The 21,688-nt window shown below is 41.2% G+C and overlaps 1 protein-coding gene across 2 annotated transcripts in view; it reads right to left on the bottom strand.

The window, feature by feature from the left end:
- Positions 1 to 436: 436 nt before the first annotated feature.
- RALA (RAS like proto-oncogene A) overlaps positions 437 to 21,688 on the bottom strand; it is a 49,109-nt gene continuing 27,857 nt past the window's right edge. For both annotated transcript variants that reach the window (XM_075315136.1, XM_075315137.1), the window contains exons 2-5: positions 15,445 to 15,603; positions 14,782 to 14,990; positions 12,266 to 12,440; positions 437 to 11,291 (exon numbers count right to left, since the gene is read on the bottom strand). In XM_075315136.1, coding sequence (XP_075171251.1) covers positions 11,169 to 11,291; positions 12,266 to 12,440; positions 14,782 to 14,990; positions 15,445 to 15,558 — 621 coding nt within the window. In that variant the 5' untranslated portion in view covers positions 15,559 to 15,603 and the 3' untranslated portion in view covers positions 437 to 11,168. The remainder of the gene's footprint in view (positions 11,292 to 12,265; positions 12,441 to 14,781; positions 14,991 to 15,444; positions 15,604 to 21,688) is intronic.

Below are 21,688 nucleotides of genomic sequence, written 5' to 3'. Positions count from 1 at the left end.
AAATCTGCCTCAAGGGGTTTTTGCCCATCTCTGGATCAACACATTATTATAACGTGCACGTAATGAATTGGTGTCTTTATTTTCAACTTTAACAATTATGAAACCAATTTATTAATTCAGTCATGGATTGGTGTTAGAAACAAGATATTCAGTTTTCCGTTCTTTCATGGCTTTTGCAGTCACCAGATATTAATCCTACAGTGCATCTCTAGGACAAGTTAGAATAGACCTTTCAGAACAGGTCCATTATTCCACCTGTGAGAAATTATTCTGCTCGCATTCCTACTGAAGGATTTGGATGTTTTCCGGAATCCATGCCACAACAAACTGCTGCTGTTCTTAAGGCCAAAAGAGATCCAATGCGCTACAAGTCGAGTGTCTGATATAAAGTGACAATTCAGTGTATTTTTGTAAAAAAATAAATACAACTACTACATAATTACAAAAATGAACTTTATTTGAGTTGAAATGGCTCTATGGCAAAAATATAAAACTGGGCAGTGGAATCAGCCTATCTATTGTTTACAGAAACATGTAGCTTCATAATACCACAGGACCCAGCATCATAGCTGCAAAGCTATTTAAAGTGCACTCATTGCCTACACACAGGAAAGGCGGATATTGTGTATGCCGAAAAGGTAGTCATGAGAAAGCAGCTTAATTGACTAGTACTGAGAACTATCTATCTATATCACTTCAGGGATTACATGCATGAGGCACTTATTCCAGCTGAATTCACAAGATACAGTCTCATGAATAGTGGTCCACCAAACCGAATGATTGCCTCTGCTGTGTGCCTGCATCAAGAGCACTTTTAGGCTAGGGCTACGCAGCGACTTTTTCTCCAACACTTGTCAAGTGACCAAAGTTTGCCAGGCCTCGCTGCTACATCACAGCACAATACAAGTCAATGGGGTCGCATTGCGACTCTGAGGGTAGTCTTAAAAATCCAACTAGCTGACCTCCTTGCTTGTGGTGGTCGCAGTACCCTTGACAAGGCAATGCAACCTTAATCGTTTGTATTGCTCTGTAATGTAGCAGCGATACCTAGCAAACTTTGGTCACGCAAAAAATGTTGCAGGTACAATTGTCGTGGAGCCCCCGCCTTAAGACTGTGACTATACAGATGAAGTGAGATGTAGAGGATTCATATATGTTCTTGTAGGTAAGATACATGGCCGATCACAATGAAAGGAATTAGCCATCGAGTGTATCCCAAAGAAATATCTAGCAAAATCATGTTGCTACTTCAGACATCTGTGTAGCCTCAGCCTAAAGCATTAGTGGTCAGAAACCTTAGATTACAACAAAGAAAATCACAGTAAGTAAATAAAAGTTCTATAGTTACCCCCAAATCCCATTTAATGCTTCCTGGATATGATATGTGATGAACAATGAAATTACCATTTATATACAGTTGAGCATTGGAAGGGTTTTATGCTTCAATGTATTCAGCATTTCTTGGCTTATCAAGTCATGAAACAATATTAGCAGGACTCAAGCTCCTGAAATCCTGAAAGTAAAGGCAACTTTCCTCATTTCCTCAAGTTGACTGAAGTACACAAAAAAACTCATCATACCTGCATGTAAAATATGCCAAGAGGGACAAATCACTACAAAACTCTGCAAATCTAATGTGGAGCAAATTCTCAAAAAAATGAAATGTGAGAACAATCTATGGTGGATAATGGATGTAATGCTGACATAGGGACATAGTCAATATTACGAAGATGACAAGAAAACATTAAGGCTTTTGTTAGCTAAAATAGACGTAATAGTATAAAATTGTGGTAGAGTAATAGTGAATTTGTAAAGCTTAACTTAAAGATAAAAATTTGTGCTAGGAAAAAATACAGAAATTATAATATAAAAAAGTAATTTGTTTAGCTGTAGTGTTAGTAAATTGCACATATTAGCATTACACTTTACCATTTTTCCTTGCCTGCTTTTTAATATGAATATTGGGTACATCCATCCAGCCATGCAAACATTATTTTGAAAACAGGTCAGTAAGATAGAATGGTCAAAATAATAAAATAAACTGAGTGTTTTTCAAAAAATGTCTGCCTAAAAGGGATGACCCTATTTAGGTGCCCTTTTGTAAACCCTGCAAACATTAAGGAATAAATATAGAAAAAGAAGTTAAACACTTGAGAAACAAGCCAGGATATGCATGAAATATTAGATTCCTCAAAGTACCTCTCTAAATTTGATATCAACTTTACACAGCCTTGGCATTTGCTCAAGCTTCTTCATGAGGTCAACACCTCAAATGGCTTCCAATGAACAAATATACCTCAAGAGTTTATTTTTGGTATAAATGGCCTTCAGAGTGAATTTATGGACATCAGGTGTGTTTTGTAGACGCAATGATGGTGGTACACAGATACTTACAGTCCTGAGCCCTAAGCCAGAATATGGCTAAAACCACTCAACTAAGAGAAATGGCAAGTCAATTATTTCTTTAAGACATGAAGGTCCGTCAATCAAGAAGAATGCTAGAAACTTGAAGGTATGCTCGAATGCAATCAAAGACAACAAATCGCTATAATGTAACTGGCTCTCAGGAGCACCTCTCCAGACTAGTAAGACCTTCAATTACTTCTGCTGCACAAATTAATCAGATTTACCAGCTTCACAAACAGAAAACTGACAGCACGTCACACAATAGCCCTTATAAATGATGCACATATATCAAGTAATAGAAACACTTATTAACTGTGTGGAAAAGAGTGTGTAAAGTTGGCATTTATTGTCGAATTGCTGCAAAGTACCCATGACTGAAGACTGCAAACAAAAAGATTTGTGTGGGCCAAGCAACCCAAGGACTGGACATTAGAGGAGTGGAAATCTGTTCTGCGTTCTGATGAGTTTAAACTTTAGACTTTTGGCACCAATTGCCATGATTTTGTGGAGACAAAATAAAAGGTGAGCAGATGGTTTCCACATGTGTGGTGCCCAATGTGAAGCAAAGAAGGGAGGCATGCTAGTATAGGGGTGCTTTACTGATGACACTGTTGATGATTTATTCCAAACTTAAAGCATACATAGAATGGCTACCTACCTAAACATTGTGCAAGTACATGGTAACCCTTCTGGTTTGCACATAGTAAGACCATCATTTGTGTAGCAACAGGACAATGAACCAAAAAGACCTCCAGGTTATGTAAGAGCTATGAGACCTAGAAGGATAGGGATGGAGTACTGCCATCAAAATGAGCATCATATAACCTCAACCCAATTGAGATAGTTTGGGAATAGTGATTGACGGATAGGAAAATATTTGGGTACGGATTATTGGTGCCGAGTGCTATTTGTGAATTTGTACCGAATAATGAACCTAATTCAAGTCAACGGGAAACTCGAATATTTATCTGATGGACCTTCCTAGGATGTCTGGAACGGCTGTAAAAATACTGAAATGGATGGAAAAGTGCTAAAACTAAATGGGAACAGCATGGGTAAGATACCTGGAAGTATTTCTGACTTACAGCTGGTTTTTGGGAATAATGTCAGAATATAATGCCACTTTTACAAAGGGACAAAGCTACAAAACCAAACCTAAATTTGATTTCATAGGCCTGTATGATGACTTGTATACAAGGCAAAGCAAAAGAAAGAGAAAAAAAAAAGGAGAGAAAAAACCCCTCTGTTCACAGGTAGCATTTTTGTTTTTGTCATTGCTTTTAATTCTTAAAAAAAGTTCAGAACAAATCTGTGAATAAATGCTTGGAAAAATGCTATAATTTTGTGGACTGTGGAACAGATGTATGTGAGCAGAAGGACCATTCCTTTTCATCAGATGATCATGACATTTGACAGCCATAAATCCAATAAGATGGAACAAAGCAAGAACTTAACATGAATGAAAAGAAAGCTGTTCATGTGCCTAGTGAAGACTAATGCGGGCATCACACGAGACGATCTATCGTGCGATATCGTACCCGCCCCCGTCGTTTGTGCGTCACGGGCAATTAGTTGCCCGTGGCGCACAAGGTAGTTAAACCTCCGTCACACGCACTTACCTGCTGAGCAACGTCGCTGTGGGCAGTGAACATCCACTTCCTGAAGGGGGTGGAATGTTCTGCGTCACAGCGACGTCACACAGCGGCCGGCCAATAGAAACGGAGGGGCAGAGATGAGCGGGACATAAACATCCCGCCCACCTCCTTCCTTCCGCATAGCCGGCGGGACGCAGGTAAGCGGTGTTCATCGTTCCCGGGGTGTCACAAGGAGCAACGTGTGCTGCCCCTGGTACGATGAACAACCGGCGCAGAGAAGAAACGACTTTTTGAAAATGAGCGACGTGTCAACGAGCAATGATAAGGTGAGTATTTTTGCTCGTTCACCGTCGCTCGTAGCTGTCACACGCTACGATATATCAAACGATGCTGGATGTGCGTCACTTACGACGTGACTCCGCCGACAAATCACACGATATATCGTCTCGTGTGACGTCCGCATAAGTAGATAGTAAAGATCTTACCATAATTGCTGTATTAAAAATGAATAAAATTTTTGTCCTCTAAAAAAAGTAGTAATGGAAAGAAAGAGCCTCTATCATGGTAGTCATGCTGGTATGAAACCTGTGTCATGAAAATGGAGCAGAGCAGCCAGAAAAACAATTCTGACCATATTTTAGAAAAAAGGTATGGAAAGTGAGCTCCGTTATTGTGGTTGTCGTTACACAGTTACTTAGGTTGAAAAAAGACCTAGGTCCATCTAGTTCAACCTTCCTCCACCAATTCTTCATTTGGTCACCAAGTCGTGCTGGCACGAAACCTGTTTTAGGTGAATCTGTGCTTGTTGGATACTTAGATTTTGGAAATGCAGAGAGGTTGCACACATCATGCATCCGTTGCATTGACATGGATCTCTTATCTATACCTTTTCAAAATGTTCAGTGTTGTCTGGCAGGCCTGAAACACGTGTCCAAAAATTGAGCTGAGCATCCAAAAAAACAATTTTTATCATCTTTACAAGTAAGTTATGGAAAGCAAGCTCCTCTATTGTGGGTATTCCTGAATGAGTGTAACCTGTTTAAGTAAAATTTAGCTCAGACGTGACAGATTCTCACCCAGCGAAAGAAGAGATCTGTGGAGCATATTATGCAGGTGACAGGAACTGGTACAAAGCTGGTAAAGGACCTCGTAAGACCGAGTGTGACAATGCTAGTATTCCACAATGTGCAAGGGTGGACAAAGAAATTAGGAGAATCTCTGATACATGCTGTAAGAGGCATTGAGGAGGGCCTCATAAAACATTGTGTTACCATTCGTAAAGAGTGTCATTCCTAGAGTGATAGAGCCTATGCACTATGTGCAAGGGTGGACAAAAAAATTACCCCTGGGGGAATACTGTACAGGGATGCACATTAACACAACTTACAAAACTGAATATTTTGGATGACTGTAGGTTTGCTTGGTGTCATCAGATGAGGTGGTAAAGTCTGAGGAAGTCAACCATTATTCAATTTTATATGAGTCAGCTTGCCTGCATTTTGCGGTGAGAGGCGGATGGGCTTCTCTATTATGATGGCCCTGGTGGCACTAAAAACCTGATCAGACAAGACGCTACCGGCATGGCAGGCCAGCACCTCAAAGGCGTAGAAGTGTTTGTGCCACACTTTCAGCTTGGACACCCAATAGTTATATGGCAGAGGAATAACAGAGGATGCTGGTACAGTCACTTAGATACTCCTTCAACATCTTCGTCAACTTATCCCTCTTTTCAGAATACCACACACAGCCAGATCTTGGTGCAAGGACGGTTTTATGAAACCGTCCCAGGTATTGGATACTGTGCCCCTGCCCGGTGTGCGTGTCCCTCCTCTCTAATCCCTGTTTGTCCAAAAAAGCGGTACCTCTGCTGCCAGCGTTGTCTTACGGAAATTTTTGAAGCAACTGGTCAACAATGGCCTTCTGGTATTGTTGCTTCTTTTTAGCTCTATCTAGCACCATAAGGAGAGATGGACATTTCTAATTGTACTGTAGGTCGAGAAAGTATTTGGTGGTGGCCAAAATGCTTATCATGTGAGGGTCTTTGAAAAGGCAATAATAGTACATTAACTCTGCCATGTGTGCCACACTACTAAGTATCCCCACCAGGATGAAGACTATCCATCATTTCCTCCACCTCTCCTCCTTTTCAAACCATCCACGCTGAACAGACAAGAAGCTGGTGTTGGTAGCTCCCCCTGTAGCACAGACAAGCAACTCCTGTTCCTCCTACTCAGCATCTTCCTCCTGATTATCACCCAGTCAGGGTTGAGAAGATGGGATGAGGCTGGGCTGGGTAGTATCACCCAGTAAACGTTCTTGCTCCAAAGCCACCTGCTCGGCATGCAAAGCTTCTTCTTTCAGAGTGAGCAGCAAACTTTTTAGTAGACACAGCAGCGAGATGGTTACGCTGATCATGGCGTCATCACCACTCATCATCTAAGTGGAGTATTCAAAGTTTTAGAGAACCTCATAGATGTCAGACATCCATGCCCACTGGTCAGTTGTTATATGCAGAAGCTGATTGGAAATCCAAAAAGGATGTTGGAGCTGGTAAATTAACTACTGCACTATGCTGCTCACTAAGCCTTGCCAACATGTGTAATGTTGAGTTCCAGTGTGTGGGATGGTCGCAATGGATTTGGTGAGGTAGCATTTGAAAGCACTGCTGCAGTATTGTCAGACTGGTGGTAGCAGTATGAGACTTTCTGAAATGGGTGAGTACCTTCACAAGTAACTTCGGCAAGTCTGGGTACGTTTTCAGAAAGCAATGTATAACTAAGTTAAGCACGTGGGACAGGTATGGAACGTGTTCCAGCTTGCCAAGCTTCAGAGCTGTTAGACCTTTCAACAGCTCTGCAGCGGTATAAGATTTATCACCTAAAGAGATGAGTTTCAGTAGAGCGTATTGCCATTTTATAGTCTGGGGGAGGGACATCTGAACGCTGCGCTGGGACAATGAAGTGGACGTGGTTGCTGATCTTGGTTGTGTATGTGCAATCACAGGTTCTGGGCAAGAGGCATTTGCACCAGCTCCCCAGAAAGTGGATTGAGAAGCACGTAGCCCAGGGAAGTGGCAGTAGTTTCACATTCAGACACTGGTTTTCTACCCAGGTGTTCCAACCACCTAGAGGGGTGCTTGGCTGCCGTGCTTAAGCATGCTGGTGGTGCTCATATTGGTAGTTCTCTTGGCTCTGCTCAGCTTGATATAGGCAGATGCTGCAAATAACTGTACTTTTCTCTTTAGGACTTTTAGTAAAAAAAAAAGCCAGACTGGGGAACATCGGACCCTTGGCCTATGATATGGCTGTGTAAGGGTGGTATGGGGAACAGTTGACAGTCTTCTCCCTCTGGTCAATCCATGGCCTTTTCCTGCCTGTTTCGGTGCTAAGGATTCCTCCCCCCCTGTGCTGCTGTGCTCACTACTATGCATGCAACCTTGTCAAGTTGGGTCATTGGCCTCATCATCGAGCATCTCGTTTTTAATTTTATCAATCTGGTCCTCCTCCTGAGTTGTGATCTTAAACTGACATGATGGCAACTGTGTCATCATCCTCCTCTTGAGACAGTAATTGCCACTAGCTTCTTCTGACCGTGGCTGCTCAAATATTTGTGCACGACCACACCACACCTCCTCATGTCCCTCTTAAAATGTGCACAGTGAGCGGCCAGGAGAAGCCATAAAAGGGAAGGTAAAAGTTCTTTGGAGTGTCCAAGCGTGGTGTTACTTGTCTATTGTGACTCCTCATGGTGGAAGGAAGGAGGATCAGGATAGGTATTATGTGGTCCAGCTTTTTGGCTAGTGAGACTGGACTGTGTGGAAGAGAAGGTGGGGCTGGCAAACAGGTGGGAGGCATTCAATCCACAACCTACTTGCACTGTTCTGGCTTCAACAGTGATGTACCATGCCCTCTGCTAATTGGGACAGGAAGCTAGAACGAGATAAGGTTTGGGGTGCTCCCGCAGAAGCAGACACAGTTTGCCCTGTCACACAGACACTTCCTCGTCCCTTAATGCATGACTTGCACATTTTAAAATTAGGTACACAACTAAGTGTACTCTGATTACAGAATAGAATATCTTGGAATTATCCCTTTAAAGGAACTGTTTGATCTTGCAGCAGGTAACGTACCACAATCAACCCTGTCTAAATGCCAGTAAAAGTCTCTAATCCCTACTCCAGAACTTTCTGTGAACTACCAAGGACAGATAGCAACGGTATTGTGAATTGTGCCTGTTTGTAAGATTTTTAGCAGCAGGTAATGTAGCGCAATCAACCCTGCCTAAATGCCTGTTAAATTGTCTCCCTACTCCAGAACTTTCTCCGTACTACCACGGACAGACAGCAGCGGTATTGTGAACTAATCCTTAAAAACTCCCTTGCGATCAAGTGCGCCCAAGATGGTATTGGCGGGTCTTATATAAACCAGATGCCAGCCAATCACAGTAATGGCAGTAGCAAAGATGGCTACGGCATTGCAGTCATTGGCAAGGAATGCCAGAACATTTAGTGGTTGAAAATCACGTGCCAAACGTGGTGCGGAGAGCTCGAATCTTGCGAGGTGAGAACCAAAATACTCATCAACTAACGAATATCCCAAATACCATACAATTTGTGCGAGGAATGAATAGTGCCGAGTATATTTGCTCATTACTAGGTATCGTGAGAATAAAATATATACTTCGAGAAATCTAAGGTTTAACACATTCTGGTTTGTTTCACAAATTTCCTTTCTCCTTGTTTGTCTGTAGTTTTGCTGCCCTCAGTAAGAATCTATAATATTCACATTCCAATAAGGAATAATACTGTATCCAAAGTTTTCATCACTGCTACGGTATATTTTGATGCTTTTTTAGACTTTTTTTCTATGACTTCCAGCCATCTGACCACAGTGTTTTTAGAACCAATAAAAAATGTGAATGTGATACCACACAGGGATAAATCTGTGGCAGATCTGTGGTTGCAGTGAAATTGTGGACAATCAGTGCCAGTGTTGTGGCTGTATACAAATGGAACAATATGTCCATGATTTCACTGCAACCACAGATCTGCCAAAGATTTATCTCTGTGTGTGACGGGGCCTTTAGTGCTATATCATACAATCTATAGTTTATTTTTCATATATATATTGATGGACTAATGTTTTTTCTCCATTTTGTATTCTTCTCCAGGGATTACATTCAAAATGCTGTATATTTGACTACTCATGGCCCTCATGGGTCTATTTTACTACATCCATAGTTGGGTAATGTATGTCTATGTATTAATTGTAACCCTTACTTATAGAAGTATGATTTTTAGTTTAGATCTTCAGCTACTATGGTCTTCTAATAGAACGAAGAGTTAGCTGGATAAACCATTCTTACGCCTAACTTATTACATACCATAGCAATTTGCAATATAAATCTAGAATCTGGCATTTTAACAAACAAGCACCAGACGTGCTTACAATGGCATTGGAAAATACTCAAAATGGAATAGTATTACATTTCCTTGGTCTAAGCTGCTGCCACCACTTATGTTGCCTAATGGGGATCCTAACAATCCCTACCTTACAGCCTTGCCTGCAGAAATAAACTTTATACATTGCTTTTCCTGGTAATCATCGCTAATAGGGGAGTACAAACCAAGCTTTGTGTTACTGTGAGCCTGCTAACCCAGCTCGTCAATCAACTACAGAGGGGCTCATTAAGCAGGTGCAAAGGCGGCCAGCCCATCGGACCGCTCAGCTCAGAGAGATTTACAGGGACAGTGATGTATAAAGTTCATTTCTGCACCAATAGCAGGTAGTAGAAACGGATCATTAGAACCTTAATTAAGCAACAGGAATCCTGGTGGCACAAGATTAGATCTTGGAAACCTGGTGACACGTTCCCTTTAAAATGAACAAATGTTTAGGAAAATGGGAGTGTTCTTAGTTAATAAACTATATATGATTACATGATGAAAGCCTTATAACTATGAAATGCTGGCAAAAGGTGTGTTAGGCACAATAGCTGAATGCGCACAATAACAACAATTTGATCACACTAGCCATTTTAAGCTGGATGGATTTTGTAACTCAGAACCTAAGTCTCAAAAGGTTAGCTGCAATTTTACTTTAATTACCAATTACCTAAAGCGGTGTTTTCCAGATGTATGCAGCCATTAGTAATCTTAAGTAGAGAAGAGCAGACCCGTGAAAGTTTGGTTTGGCGGGTTCAGCCGGACTTTGGATAAAATTCAGTTCTGGACCAGAACTTGACCTGAATCCCACTGGATATCACTAATTGGACAATTCAGGTCTCTGCCCACATACGGTCAGCCATAAAGAGAGCTGGGGGCAAGGTTTTTTCACTTTTTTTCTACCCACTACATCCGATCATGCGGTTGTTACACCCAGTGCGAAACATTCAACCACTGCAAGTGGCTCGCACTGGGCTAAGCACTGAGCGTACCCAAGCACAATGATGCACGCTCAAGTAGTCAGCATACGTAAAAGTACCCGATCTCAAAACTCAAACACTGATTCTTTTTGGGGGGGAAAAGTTTATGTTCGGTAAGAACACAGAACTTTACTGTTCGGGTCTGCTCATCTCTAGGCTGAAGAAATTTCCAACCTATCAGTTCATATTACCAAATTCGAAATTACATGTTTAATCTAGAACAGCCCCTTGATGTCTGACAGGTCTACTTTAAGGCATATTCAGAGCTACAGAGTATTTGAGGCTATGACAGAGGCAGACTGACCTAGGTAACTATAAAGCCATTATGGTATGATGTTTGACCCTAGTTTGCTACAGAGCGCTGCTGATCCTTGTAATAACAGGAGAATAATCATATACCATTATCAGAATGCCTCCTAACCCCAGCTGTTATGGTAAGTGTTCTCGCACAATGTGTACATTCAGAAACAGTGCACAAACTAAAATAAACTTATTTGGGGAAATGGACTGTTTCCAGATACCACAGAGGTAATTTTTCTTCTTTTTCCCTTTTTGTGTCAGTGAAGTTGAATGTCTTTCCAGAGCAGTGCCGAGGTGCTTAGGGTATATTGTAGTGTCTTTGTAATGACCAGCACAGATGCTCAGCTGAGTGAGTTGCGTGGGGCATGCCAACAGGTAATGGTTCTTATCAATAAAAGAGTAAGGGGGAGAAAAAAAAAAAAGGAGGAATCAACAGTGCCTTCATTATAAAATACAGCATCTTTCCCTTATCCTCTTGGCTAAGCTTTTTCTTTTCTTTTTGCCGTTTTTCTCTTTACTGTCTTCCATCTTTCTGGCACGAATTTCTCGCATCAAATCAAAGAAGACCTGCAATAACATAGATCACCTTAACAAAGGAACTTGGATAAATGAAAAATAAATATAAAAAGCGAAGTGGAATATTCATTGCATGTTTTTATGCCTGTAGCAAAAATATTTTAAGGCCCCCTTTACACGTCTGTGTCTCCGGTACGTGTTTGATCCGTTTCCTCACGTGCCGGAGACACGGGCACACGTAGACCCATTAAAATCAATGGGTCTGCGCACACGTGCGTGTTTTGCTATGAATCGTGTGTCCGTGTGGAGCATACATGTGCCCGTGTGCTCCACACGTAGACATGTCCGTTTCTCTCCGGCATCACGGTTGTCACACGGCCCGCACGGATGTGATCCGTGTTTGTATAAAAAAAAAAATCTATACTCATCTTCTCCAGCACTGCCGTCTCTTCCGCTGCTGTCACTGGCTTCCGACCCCTGTTCATTATGATCATTGAATATTCACTCCAATGTGGGCGGAAGCAGCAGCAGCGGGGCGTTGTATTATACACAAGTAAAAACAAAAGACATAAGGGGACATTATAGACTTCCCACACAGAAATTTTTTTTCTATCCCTCGTGTATCATATATTACATGTATGCTCAAGCTCCAGAAAGCCTTTATACAGCTCTCTGTAATAGTCTACTACCCTTTTTCTAACTGAAGATCAGGGATCTACAATCTATGGCTCTCCTGCTGTCCTGGCATGTGTAAAGTTAATTTGTCAGCAGCTGGAGATCCATTGGTTTGACACTATGACACTACTGCTGCAAAGCTACTATTTTATGAATGCACTCACGAAAAGACACAAATTTCTCCATTGTGTAAATTTTGTGGTATTATTTGCACATAAGCCTTACATTACAGGCTGAGGCAAGATCACTATATTATGGGTGGGAATAGGGAATTTATGTTTCTGATTCTAGAAAGACACAATGAAATAAAACAAGCCATAATAAAAGTACCAGGCTCCATTCTGACGTACCTTGTCAACATTGGCCCGTGTCTTTGCCGAGGTCTCAACATAATTAACATTCCACTGATCAGCTCTGCTCTTCGCCTCTTCTACAGAAACTTGTCTCTTATCTTCCAGATCTGATTTGTTTCCAACAAGAAGGAAAGGAACATTCTCATCTTCTTTCACACGTAGGATCTGTTCTCTGAACAAGTATACACTTATGAGACATTTGTATTGATTTCACTACAAATCACTCATGAACTTCTATTTTGTATCTATAAATATCTCTCTACAATCTGACAAAATAGTTTTTACTCATCTTTTTCAAGCCAAGTGCCCCCCAATAATGCAATCAGTTTCAAAATGATGAGAATATAATGCTGTGCACACACTGCCCTCAATGTGTGAAGCCGCGGTCATCAGGTCCTTCAGATTTCATTAGAATAGTGTAGCATATTAAACTAACCTTCCCAACAGAACAATGGAAAATTATGAATCCCATCATAGGTTAATGGGGGTCGTGAAGTACAATTAATGTCTGTTGTGTGACGGATCTGACATGGTGTCATTGTTTGTGTTCAGAAGACGGGAAGAAAAAGCAGTCTAGTGTACTGAGTAACGTTATTTTCCTTATGCCCCACTCGTCTATATACGTCATGCCCAAAACAGACGAAACTTGACTTACAAATAGAACATAAGATCTCCTTTACCTGGGTCAAAAATGGATACAGACGCCAGGCCAGATAATCATTAATACAGTCACTGCTCAGGCCCTCACTGTAACAAACACTCAGCTTGTCCCCCACAATATAGACCCTTGTCATGTAACTACTGTCCTTCAAATCCCTCCGAGACAAACAGACCCTCACCACATGAACGTTAAAGCACCACCTGCCTCAGTAATCTCCCCAGAATACAGGTTCTTCCAACATGAATGATAAATGACTATCAACCCCATCCTTTAACCTAAAATACCTCATCACCTGAGCTGTAGACTACCACCCATCCATGTCCTTGCTCACTGAATACAAGTCCTCACTGCATGAGCTGTAAATGACAATCTGCCCTTTCACCCAAAGTACACAGGCCCTTACCCCAAACTAACCATCCATCACCCATCGCCTCCTCCTTACGTTGTAGCTAATTCCATTTTCCCAGAATAGTATAGTGCCATGAGCATGAAGTGAAACATGAAGCAATATTGATATAATCACAATCCTCTGAAAGCAACAAAGACCCTTTGGAGTCACTCTGTTTCACCTAAAATACTGCTAAGCTTTTATTACTTAGCGGGACATGTGAAACATGGTAACTTTCTGTACCGTTAACTTTCTTAATCATGTTTGCAGTTATTCTACACCCTTGAATTTACTAAACATTTCTTGGCATGTAGCATAGAATTTTGTGAAAATGAAGCTATAAGCAAAAGATCACAGCAAAAACGGCAGCTGAAATCTTCATCAATCTACGTGAGCGACATATTTATATTTATAACTAGTGCTACACCAGGCAGAGCGAGAGGTGGTCTGTTCAGGCACTCTCTGGTTAGGGGTCCTGAGAACAGGCTACTTTCCCTAGATCTTGGTTTTCTCCTATAAACACATCATGTGAAGTTTCGTAGGAATTGTTTGGTTTATCAGTATGTCTCTGGAGTGCAAGGGAGGGAAGTGGACATTTAGTTTAGAACATTAACTTCATCCTGAAGGCATGCAAGTCATCCTCACAACTAGGTGCAACTCACTGGCTCCTGTATATGATATGCAGGCAAGGGCGACATACTGAATGTATCATCAAAGTGAATAGTTGTTTGCATGATAGAAGAAGCTAGATCATGTCATCAGTCTACATCTTAATGAAATGTGACAAATGAATTGCCATATATTTAAGAGAATTTTAATGTCATCTTAAAATTATATACTTTATTAAATCACATTAAAATTCGATCTGCATACAACACAACAAATAAATCAGAACAAATTTCTAGTGCACAGGTAATAGGAGGAAAACAGTGATAATCAATATATCCTCCCTCCTGTGCACTGACAGTGGAGGTCGGCTTACCATCATCCTGCTATCATAGCATCTGAATGACACATATATGAATTCAGCCTCCTGATGAATTGAAGGGGAAACACGTTGAGGCATGGGTTCATTTTCCCTGGCACTGGATGCCCTTTATTTAGGCACTGGCACTTTTTTCTCACTGTATCTAGTAGGGGGAGTCAGGGGAGTTCAGGGACAGTCAACAGGGAGTGGGAGCCCAATACTGCAACTGTAGGGTGCCGACATCCGCTGTCAGGTAGTGCACAGGAGGGCGGATCTATTGTAGGATGTTATCATTGTTTTCCTCCTCCTATTACCCGTGCACTAGAAATGTTTCTGATATATTTAATGTGTTATACGCAGATTGAATTTTAATGTGGTTTAATAAAGTATATAATTTTAAGAAGGCAGTTTATGTTAGCCATGTTCTACGATCCTTCTGTAGCCTTACTGAATTTTAATGTCAGGAGTATTTGGGATAAGAAATGGTGCGTGCTCACCTGAAATCTGCAGTAGCAGCAAAGGATTCTTGTTCTGTGATGGAAAAGACACAGAGAAAACCCTCCCCGCTTCTAAAGTAGTTGTCTCTGATGGCTGCATAGTCTTCCTGGCCGGCGGTGTCCAAGATGTCAATCTGGACCTCCACTCCATCCAGCACAACTTTCTTGCGGTAGCTATCGGCTTTGGTTGGTTCATAGTCTTCTACAAACTGAAAAAAAAAAAAAAAAATAAACAAAACCAAAAACACAACAATGTAATAAAGTAAAAAAAAAAAGAAAAACCAATGAAAAATGGCTAAAACTTGTTCTCATTGCTGCCACTAATGTAACAGAAAAAAGTGCACAAGGAAAACATAGCAAAAAATGATTAACAATGGTGCTGAATGTTTGTAAAGCAATAATCTGGTTTCCCTAGCATGCTCCTACACCAGGGTCTATGCGTTTAGTGTAAAAGAGGAGAGCCCACACAGACTGAATATAGTCTTCATCTTCCCTAAGAGGCGAGAGTGGTTTCTCTCCTGTATATAATAAGCAGTCCCTAAATACTGAAGCAATGCTCCATTAGGGATCTGGGCAGATGGTCAATGTGATGCCATTACAGTATATAGAAGCTGTAAGTTTTCATGCCACAAATTAAAAGTGCAGAAATATGTGTACACTTACCTCATCATACATAAACTGAAGGGTTAAAGCGGATTTCCCCACACCACCACTTCCCACCATGATGACTTTATGCAATGCCAGTGAGTTCTGTCCCTTAGGCTTATTGGCAGCCATCTTTGGGGTTATTGTCAGTGTTCACTTTGATAGAAAATCAATTTTCTAGATAAAAAAATAGACATGTTACTTTATTTTTAATAAAGGATATCAAATCTAGAAATATGCACATGTAGGTCTCAAATACTGAACATTTTACATTGTAGTCTTAAAAGAAAACCTGTCAGATCCTTTATGCGACCTATAAGCAGGGTGATGTGTGGCCTAGTAACCCCTTCCTACCCATCCCTGTGTTGTAATATTGTGTAATATGAATTTATAAAAAAAAGTTTTATAACTTACATGTTCCCTATGTAAATCTACAGAGAGTCAAGTCTTCTGGGTGTTGCTTCGACCCGTGGGCGTTTGCATGCTTTCCATGGTATCACACCCCTGTGGGCGTGATACCATGGATTTACATGAGCGATGTCACCATCAGCTCTCGGAGGTCCTGCGCATGCACGCTTGCTATTCACGCAGCCTTCATATCCGGGTGTTTACTTGCCGGCATTAGACGAGTTCTGTGCATGGTCGGAAGCGCAGGAGTCTTCTGATCATGCGCAGTGCGCTTGTGAAGTCGGCAAGTAAACACCCGGATATGAAGGCTGCACGAACGGCAAGCAAGGGATCTCCAGGAGCTGACCTGTAAATCCATGGTATCCTACCCACAGGGGCGTAATACCATGGAAAGCTCCTGGAGATCCTGCATGTGCCGTTCGTGTAGCCTTCATATCCGGGTGTTTACTTGCCGGCTTCACAAGAGCATGTCGCTCATGCAAATCCACAGAAAGCACGCAAACGCCCGCGGGGTGATGCAATGCCCAGGGGACTAGAGCCTCTCCTATTTACATAGGGAACATGTAAGTTATAAAATGTTTTTTTCATAAATTCATATTACACAATATTACAAAACAGGGATGGGTAGGAAGGAGGTTCTAGGCCACACCTCACCCTGCTTGTAGGTCAGAACACATAAGGGACATGACAGGTTCCCTTTAAAGAAACCATCAATATCTGACCAGTGGGGGAACAACACCCAGAACTGGCACCGATCAGCTGTTACTGGCCGTAAGTACTTGGATGCTGCCGGGACACAGCAGCTCCATCAAAACCATAGTGGCCACAGCCAGGTACTACAGATCCACCCTATTCACTTGTCGCACCCTCGCCAATCAGATATTAATAAGCATCAATAACAGATGTAGTGGTCAACCCCTTTAACATCCAGCAATCTTTTTTTTTTTGAGGGGGGGGTTTTGGTCTTTTCTTTTCAACTAAATCCATTGGTGTAAATAAAACAAATACTGTATTATTTTATAGTATAGGTTGCTATAATAGCAATAACAACTATTTCCCTATTTTTTTTTCCTTTTTTTTTAAATACTGCTTCAAGAGCCATTGATTTTCAGTTTATTTAGCCACAGAGGGGAGTGTTTATTTTGCAGGACAAGTTGAACTTTTTAATGGCATCATTTTGAGGGATATAAAAAAGTGGTCACTGCGCAGAATAAGTGACGTTACTTTGTTACTTTACATCAGTACAATCATGGTGCTATTTTTTTTAATGACTTCCTAATATTGTGCTATATATTACACACACACACACACATATATATATATTATATATGAGTTTTGTCTTGGGACCGTGAAGAAGGCGGCTGCGTCCGCCGAAACGCGTAGTCCATACTGCATATACCTTGCGCTTAACAACTTGTCAAGAGCTCTGGAATTTTTTATTCTTAGATAATAAAGTCAGAGAAAAAAAAAAAAAAAAAAAAAACTTTTGTTGCCCTTTGGAGTCATTCTGCCTTGCTGGATCCTTCTTCTACTTGTTATATATATATATATATATATATATATATATATATATACACACATACACACACACACACACGACTTTTTTCACATTCTGGGAGCCATAACTTTTGCATTTGCCGTATGAGGGCTCTTTTTTTTGTTTGTTCTGGCGTGTGTGTGTGTTTATACATGAGTCCATACATACAGACATATACACACACACACACACACGACTTTTTTCACATTCTGGGAGCCATACCTTTTGCATTTGCCGTATGAGGGCTCTTTTTTTTGTTTGTTCTGGCGTGTGTGTGTGTTTATACATGAGTCCATACATACAGACATATACACACACACACACACACACACACATATATATTTCATATACACACACACACACATATATTTCACATACACACGCTCACACACATACTGTATATATTTATTTAAAAAAAAAACTGTTCAGAGGGTGATAACACTGACCTCCGCTGTTTTGTTATAAGCATGGCTCATTAGTTCCCCTCCTGTAACTAATCACGCAGGTACAACGGCAGTATCTGCCCAATCAGCTTGACCTATATATCTGTCAGAGAGTACTTATCAACAAACACTTATGATGAATAAGTTATAGAGCGTTAAAGGGTCAATGTTACTGGAGTAATCCAATTTCAGAGTATATAATTAAGAGAAATCTACTGGAGGGCTTTTATTTATCATTTAGTATTTTGACAAATATCCTATGTTTTGAAATCAGACTCCTGGTACCCTATGAATATGCTAGTCAGCACTTTATACTCATGAAAGCCTTCCTGCAGAGTACCGTATTTTCCGGTGTATAAGATGATCCCCAACTTTTCCAGTTAAAATATAGTTTGGGATAACTTTTATATACTCGAGTATAAGCCGAGGCCCCTATTTTAACACAAAAAAACTGGGAAACCTTATTGACATGAGCGTAAGCCTAGGGTGGGAAATGAAGCAGCTACTGGAAAATTTAAAAAATAACAATAGATCCCAATAAAATGTAATGTGCCCATCCTTGTTCTCCTTTGTAGTAATGTGCCCATCCTTGTGCCCCTTCCTTGAGGCCTCTAGTAATGTGCCCATTGTTTAGTAATGTCCTCCTACTGGTCCCCTTCTTGTCCCCTATTATGCCACTGTTTACACACAAAAATTATGCTCACTTGTCCTCCGTTCCCGCGGTGTCCTCAGCTGCTTCTAGCAGACCGTAGGCACTTAGACCTCTCAGTGATCTCGTCCAGTGCATGGAGCCACCGCTGCAGGCTGCCATCATGGCTTTATGGAAGTTGAATGCATTGCGGCAGCGGTGCCACAAAGCATTTAACTGCTGTAAAGCGTTGACAGCAGCAGCAGCTCACTACTCCGAACATGATCATCATGGAGTGCAGCAGACCGCAGGCACATAGACCCCTCCATGATCGCATAAAATACACAGGGCCACCGCTGCTGTAAGCACTTTACTGCAGTTGAATGCTTTGCACTGCCGTCGTAAAGCAGACAATGGCAGTAAAAGCCATGATGGCAGCCTGCAGCAGCGGCTCCGTGCACTGGACGAGATCACAAAAAGGTCCAAGTGCATGCGGTCTGCAAGAAGCAGCTGAGGACACCGCAGGAATGGAGGACAGGTAAGAATATTTTTTGTGGGAACCTCACTGCGAGATCTGAGAGGCAGAGTCTTGGAGAGAGGGAGGGCTTATAAATTACCTAATTATATACCCTATAAGACGACCCCTGACTTTTGAGAAGATTTTCAGGGGTTAAAAAGTAGTCTTATACACCAGAAAATACTAATTGTAGCAAATGCAAAAGAATATGCCTGTGCTTAAAGGGCATGTGTCACCAGGCTTTTGTTACCTCTTTTAAGAGCAGAATAATGTAGGAAAAGACACTGATTTCCATGATGTACAGGTGCATCTCAGTAAATTAGAATATAATCAAAAAGTTAATTTATTTTGGTAATTCAATACAAAAAGGGAAACATATATTATATAGAGTCATTACACACAGAGGGATCTATTTCAAGTGTTTATTTCTGTTAATGTTGATGATTATGTACAGCCAATGAAAGCCCAAAAGTCATTATCTCTGAAAATTAGATTATTATATAAGACCAACTGAAGAAATGATTTTACACTCAGAAATGTTGGTTCCTACTGAAAAGTCTGTACAGTAGATGTACTCAATACTTGGTCGGGGCTCCTTTTTCATGAATTTCTCCATCAATGCGGCGATCAGCCTGTGGTACTGCTGAGGTGTTATGGAAGCCCAGGTTGCTTTGATAGCAGCCTTCAGCTCGTCTGCATTGTTGGGTCTAGTTTCTCTCATAGATTCTCAATGGGGTTTAGGTTAGGCGACTTTGCTGTCCAATCAAGCACAGTGATACTGTGGTTATTAAACCAGGTATTGGTACTTTTGACAGTGTGGACAGGGGCAAAGTCCTGCTGGAAAATGAAATTTCCATTTCAAAAAGGTTGTCGGCAGAGGGAAGCATGTAGTGCTCTAAAATTTCCTGGTAGACGGCTGCGCCGAAATTTGTCTTGATAAAACACAGTGGACCTACACCAGCAGATGACATGGCTCCCCAAACCATCACTGGTTGTGGAAACTTTACACTAGACCTCAAGCAGCTTGGATTGTGGCCTCTCCACTCTTCCTCCAGACTCTGGGATATTGATTTCCAAATGAAATGTAAAATTTATTTTCATCTGAACACAACACCATGCACCACTGAGCAATAGTCCAGTTCATTTTCTCCTTGGCCCAGGTAAGACGCTTCTGGCGTTGTCTATTGGTCATGAGTGGGATGACACAAGGAATGGGACAGTTGTAGACCCTGTCCTGGGTCTGTGTGTGGTGGCTCTTATATACATACATATATATATATATATATATATATATATATATATATATATATATATATATATATATATATATATATATATATATATACAGTTAGGTCCAGAAATATTTGGACAGTGACACAAGTTTTGTTATTTTAGCTACAAAAACATGTTCAGAAATACAATTATATATATAATATGGGCTGAAAGTGCACACTCCCAGCTGCAATATGAGAGTTTTCACATCCAAATCGGAGAAAGGGTTTAGGAATCATAGCTCTGTAATGCATAGCCTCCTCTTTTTCAAGGGACCAAAAGTAATTGGACAAGGGACTCTAAGGGCTGCAATTAACTCTGAAGGCGTCTCCCTCGTTAACCTGTATTCAATGAAGTAGTTAAAAGGTCTGGGGTTGATTACAGGTGTGTGGTTTTGCATTTGGAAGCTGTTGCTGTGACCAGACAACATGCGGTCTAAGGAACTCTCAATTGAGGTGAAGCAGAACATCCTGAGGCTGAAAAAAAAGAAAAAATCCATCAGAGAGATAGCAGACATGCTTGGAGTAGCAAAATCAACAGTCGGGTACATTCTGAGAAAAAAGGAATGGACTGGTGAGCTTGGGAACTCAAAAAGACCTGGGCGTCCACGGATGACAACAGTGGTGGATGATCGCCGCATACTTTCTTTGGTGAAGAAGAACCCGTTCACAACATCAACTGAAGTCCAGAACACTCTCAGTGAAGTAGGTGTATCTGTCTCTAAGTCAACAGTAAAGAGAAGACTCCATGAAAGTAAATACAAAGGGTTCACATCTAGATGCAAACCATTCATCAATTCCAAAAATAGACAGGCCAGAGTTAAATTTGCTGAAAAACACCTCATGAAGCCAGCTCAGTTCTGGAAAAGTATTCTATGGACAGATGAGACAAAGATCAACCTGTACCAGAATGATGGGAAGAAAAAAGTTTGGAGAAGAAAGGGAACGGCACATGATCCAAGGCACACCACATCTTCTGTAAAACATGGTGGAGGCAACGTGATGGCATGGGTATGCATGGCTTTCAATGGCACTGGGTCACTTGTGTTTATTGATGACATAACAGCAGACAAGAGTAGCCGGATGAATTCTGAAGTGTACCGGGATATACTTTCAGCCCAGATTCAGCCAAATGCCGCAAAGTTGATCGGACGACGCTTCATAGTGCAGATGGACAATGACCCCAAGCATACAGCCAAAGCTACCCAGTAGTTCATGAGTGCAAAAAAGTGGAACATTCTGCAATGGCCAAGTCAATCACCAGATCTTAACCCAATTGAGCATGCATTTCACTTGCTCAAATCCAGACTTAAGACGGAAAGACCCACAAACAAGCAAGACCTGAAGGCTGCGGCTATAAAGGCCTGGCAAAGCATTAAGAAGGAGGAAACCCAGCGTTTGGTGATGTCCATGGGTTCCAGACATAAGGCAGTGATTGCCTCCAAAAGAATTCGCAAC

This window comes from Anomaloglossus baeobatrachus, chromosome 6, assembly GCF_048569485.1.
Source record: "Anomaloglossus baeobatrachus isolate aAnoBae1 chromosome 6, aAnoBae1.hap1, whole genome shotgun sequence".
In the NCBI taxonomy this organism is placed as follows: Eukaryota; Metazoa; Chordata; class Amphibia; order Anura; family Aromobatidae; genus Anomaloglossus; species Anomaloglossus baeobatrachus.
This window is presented reverse-complemented; position numbering and strand designations above follow the sequence as displayed.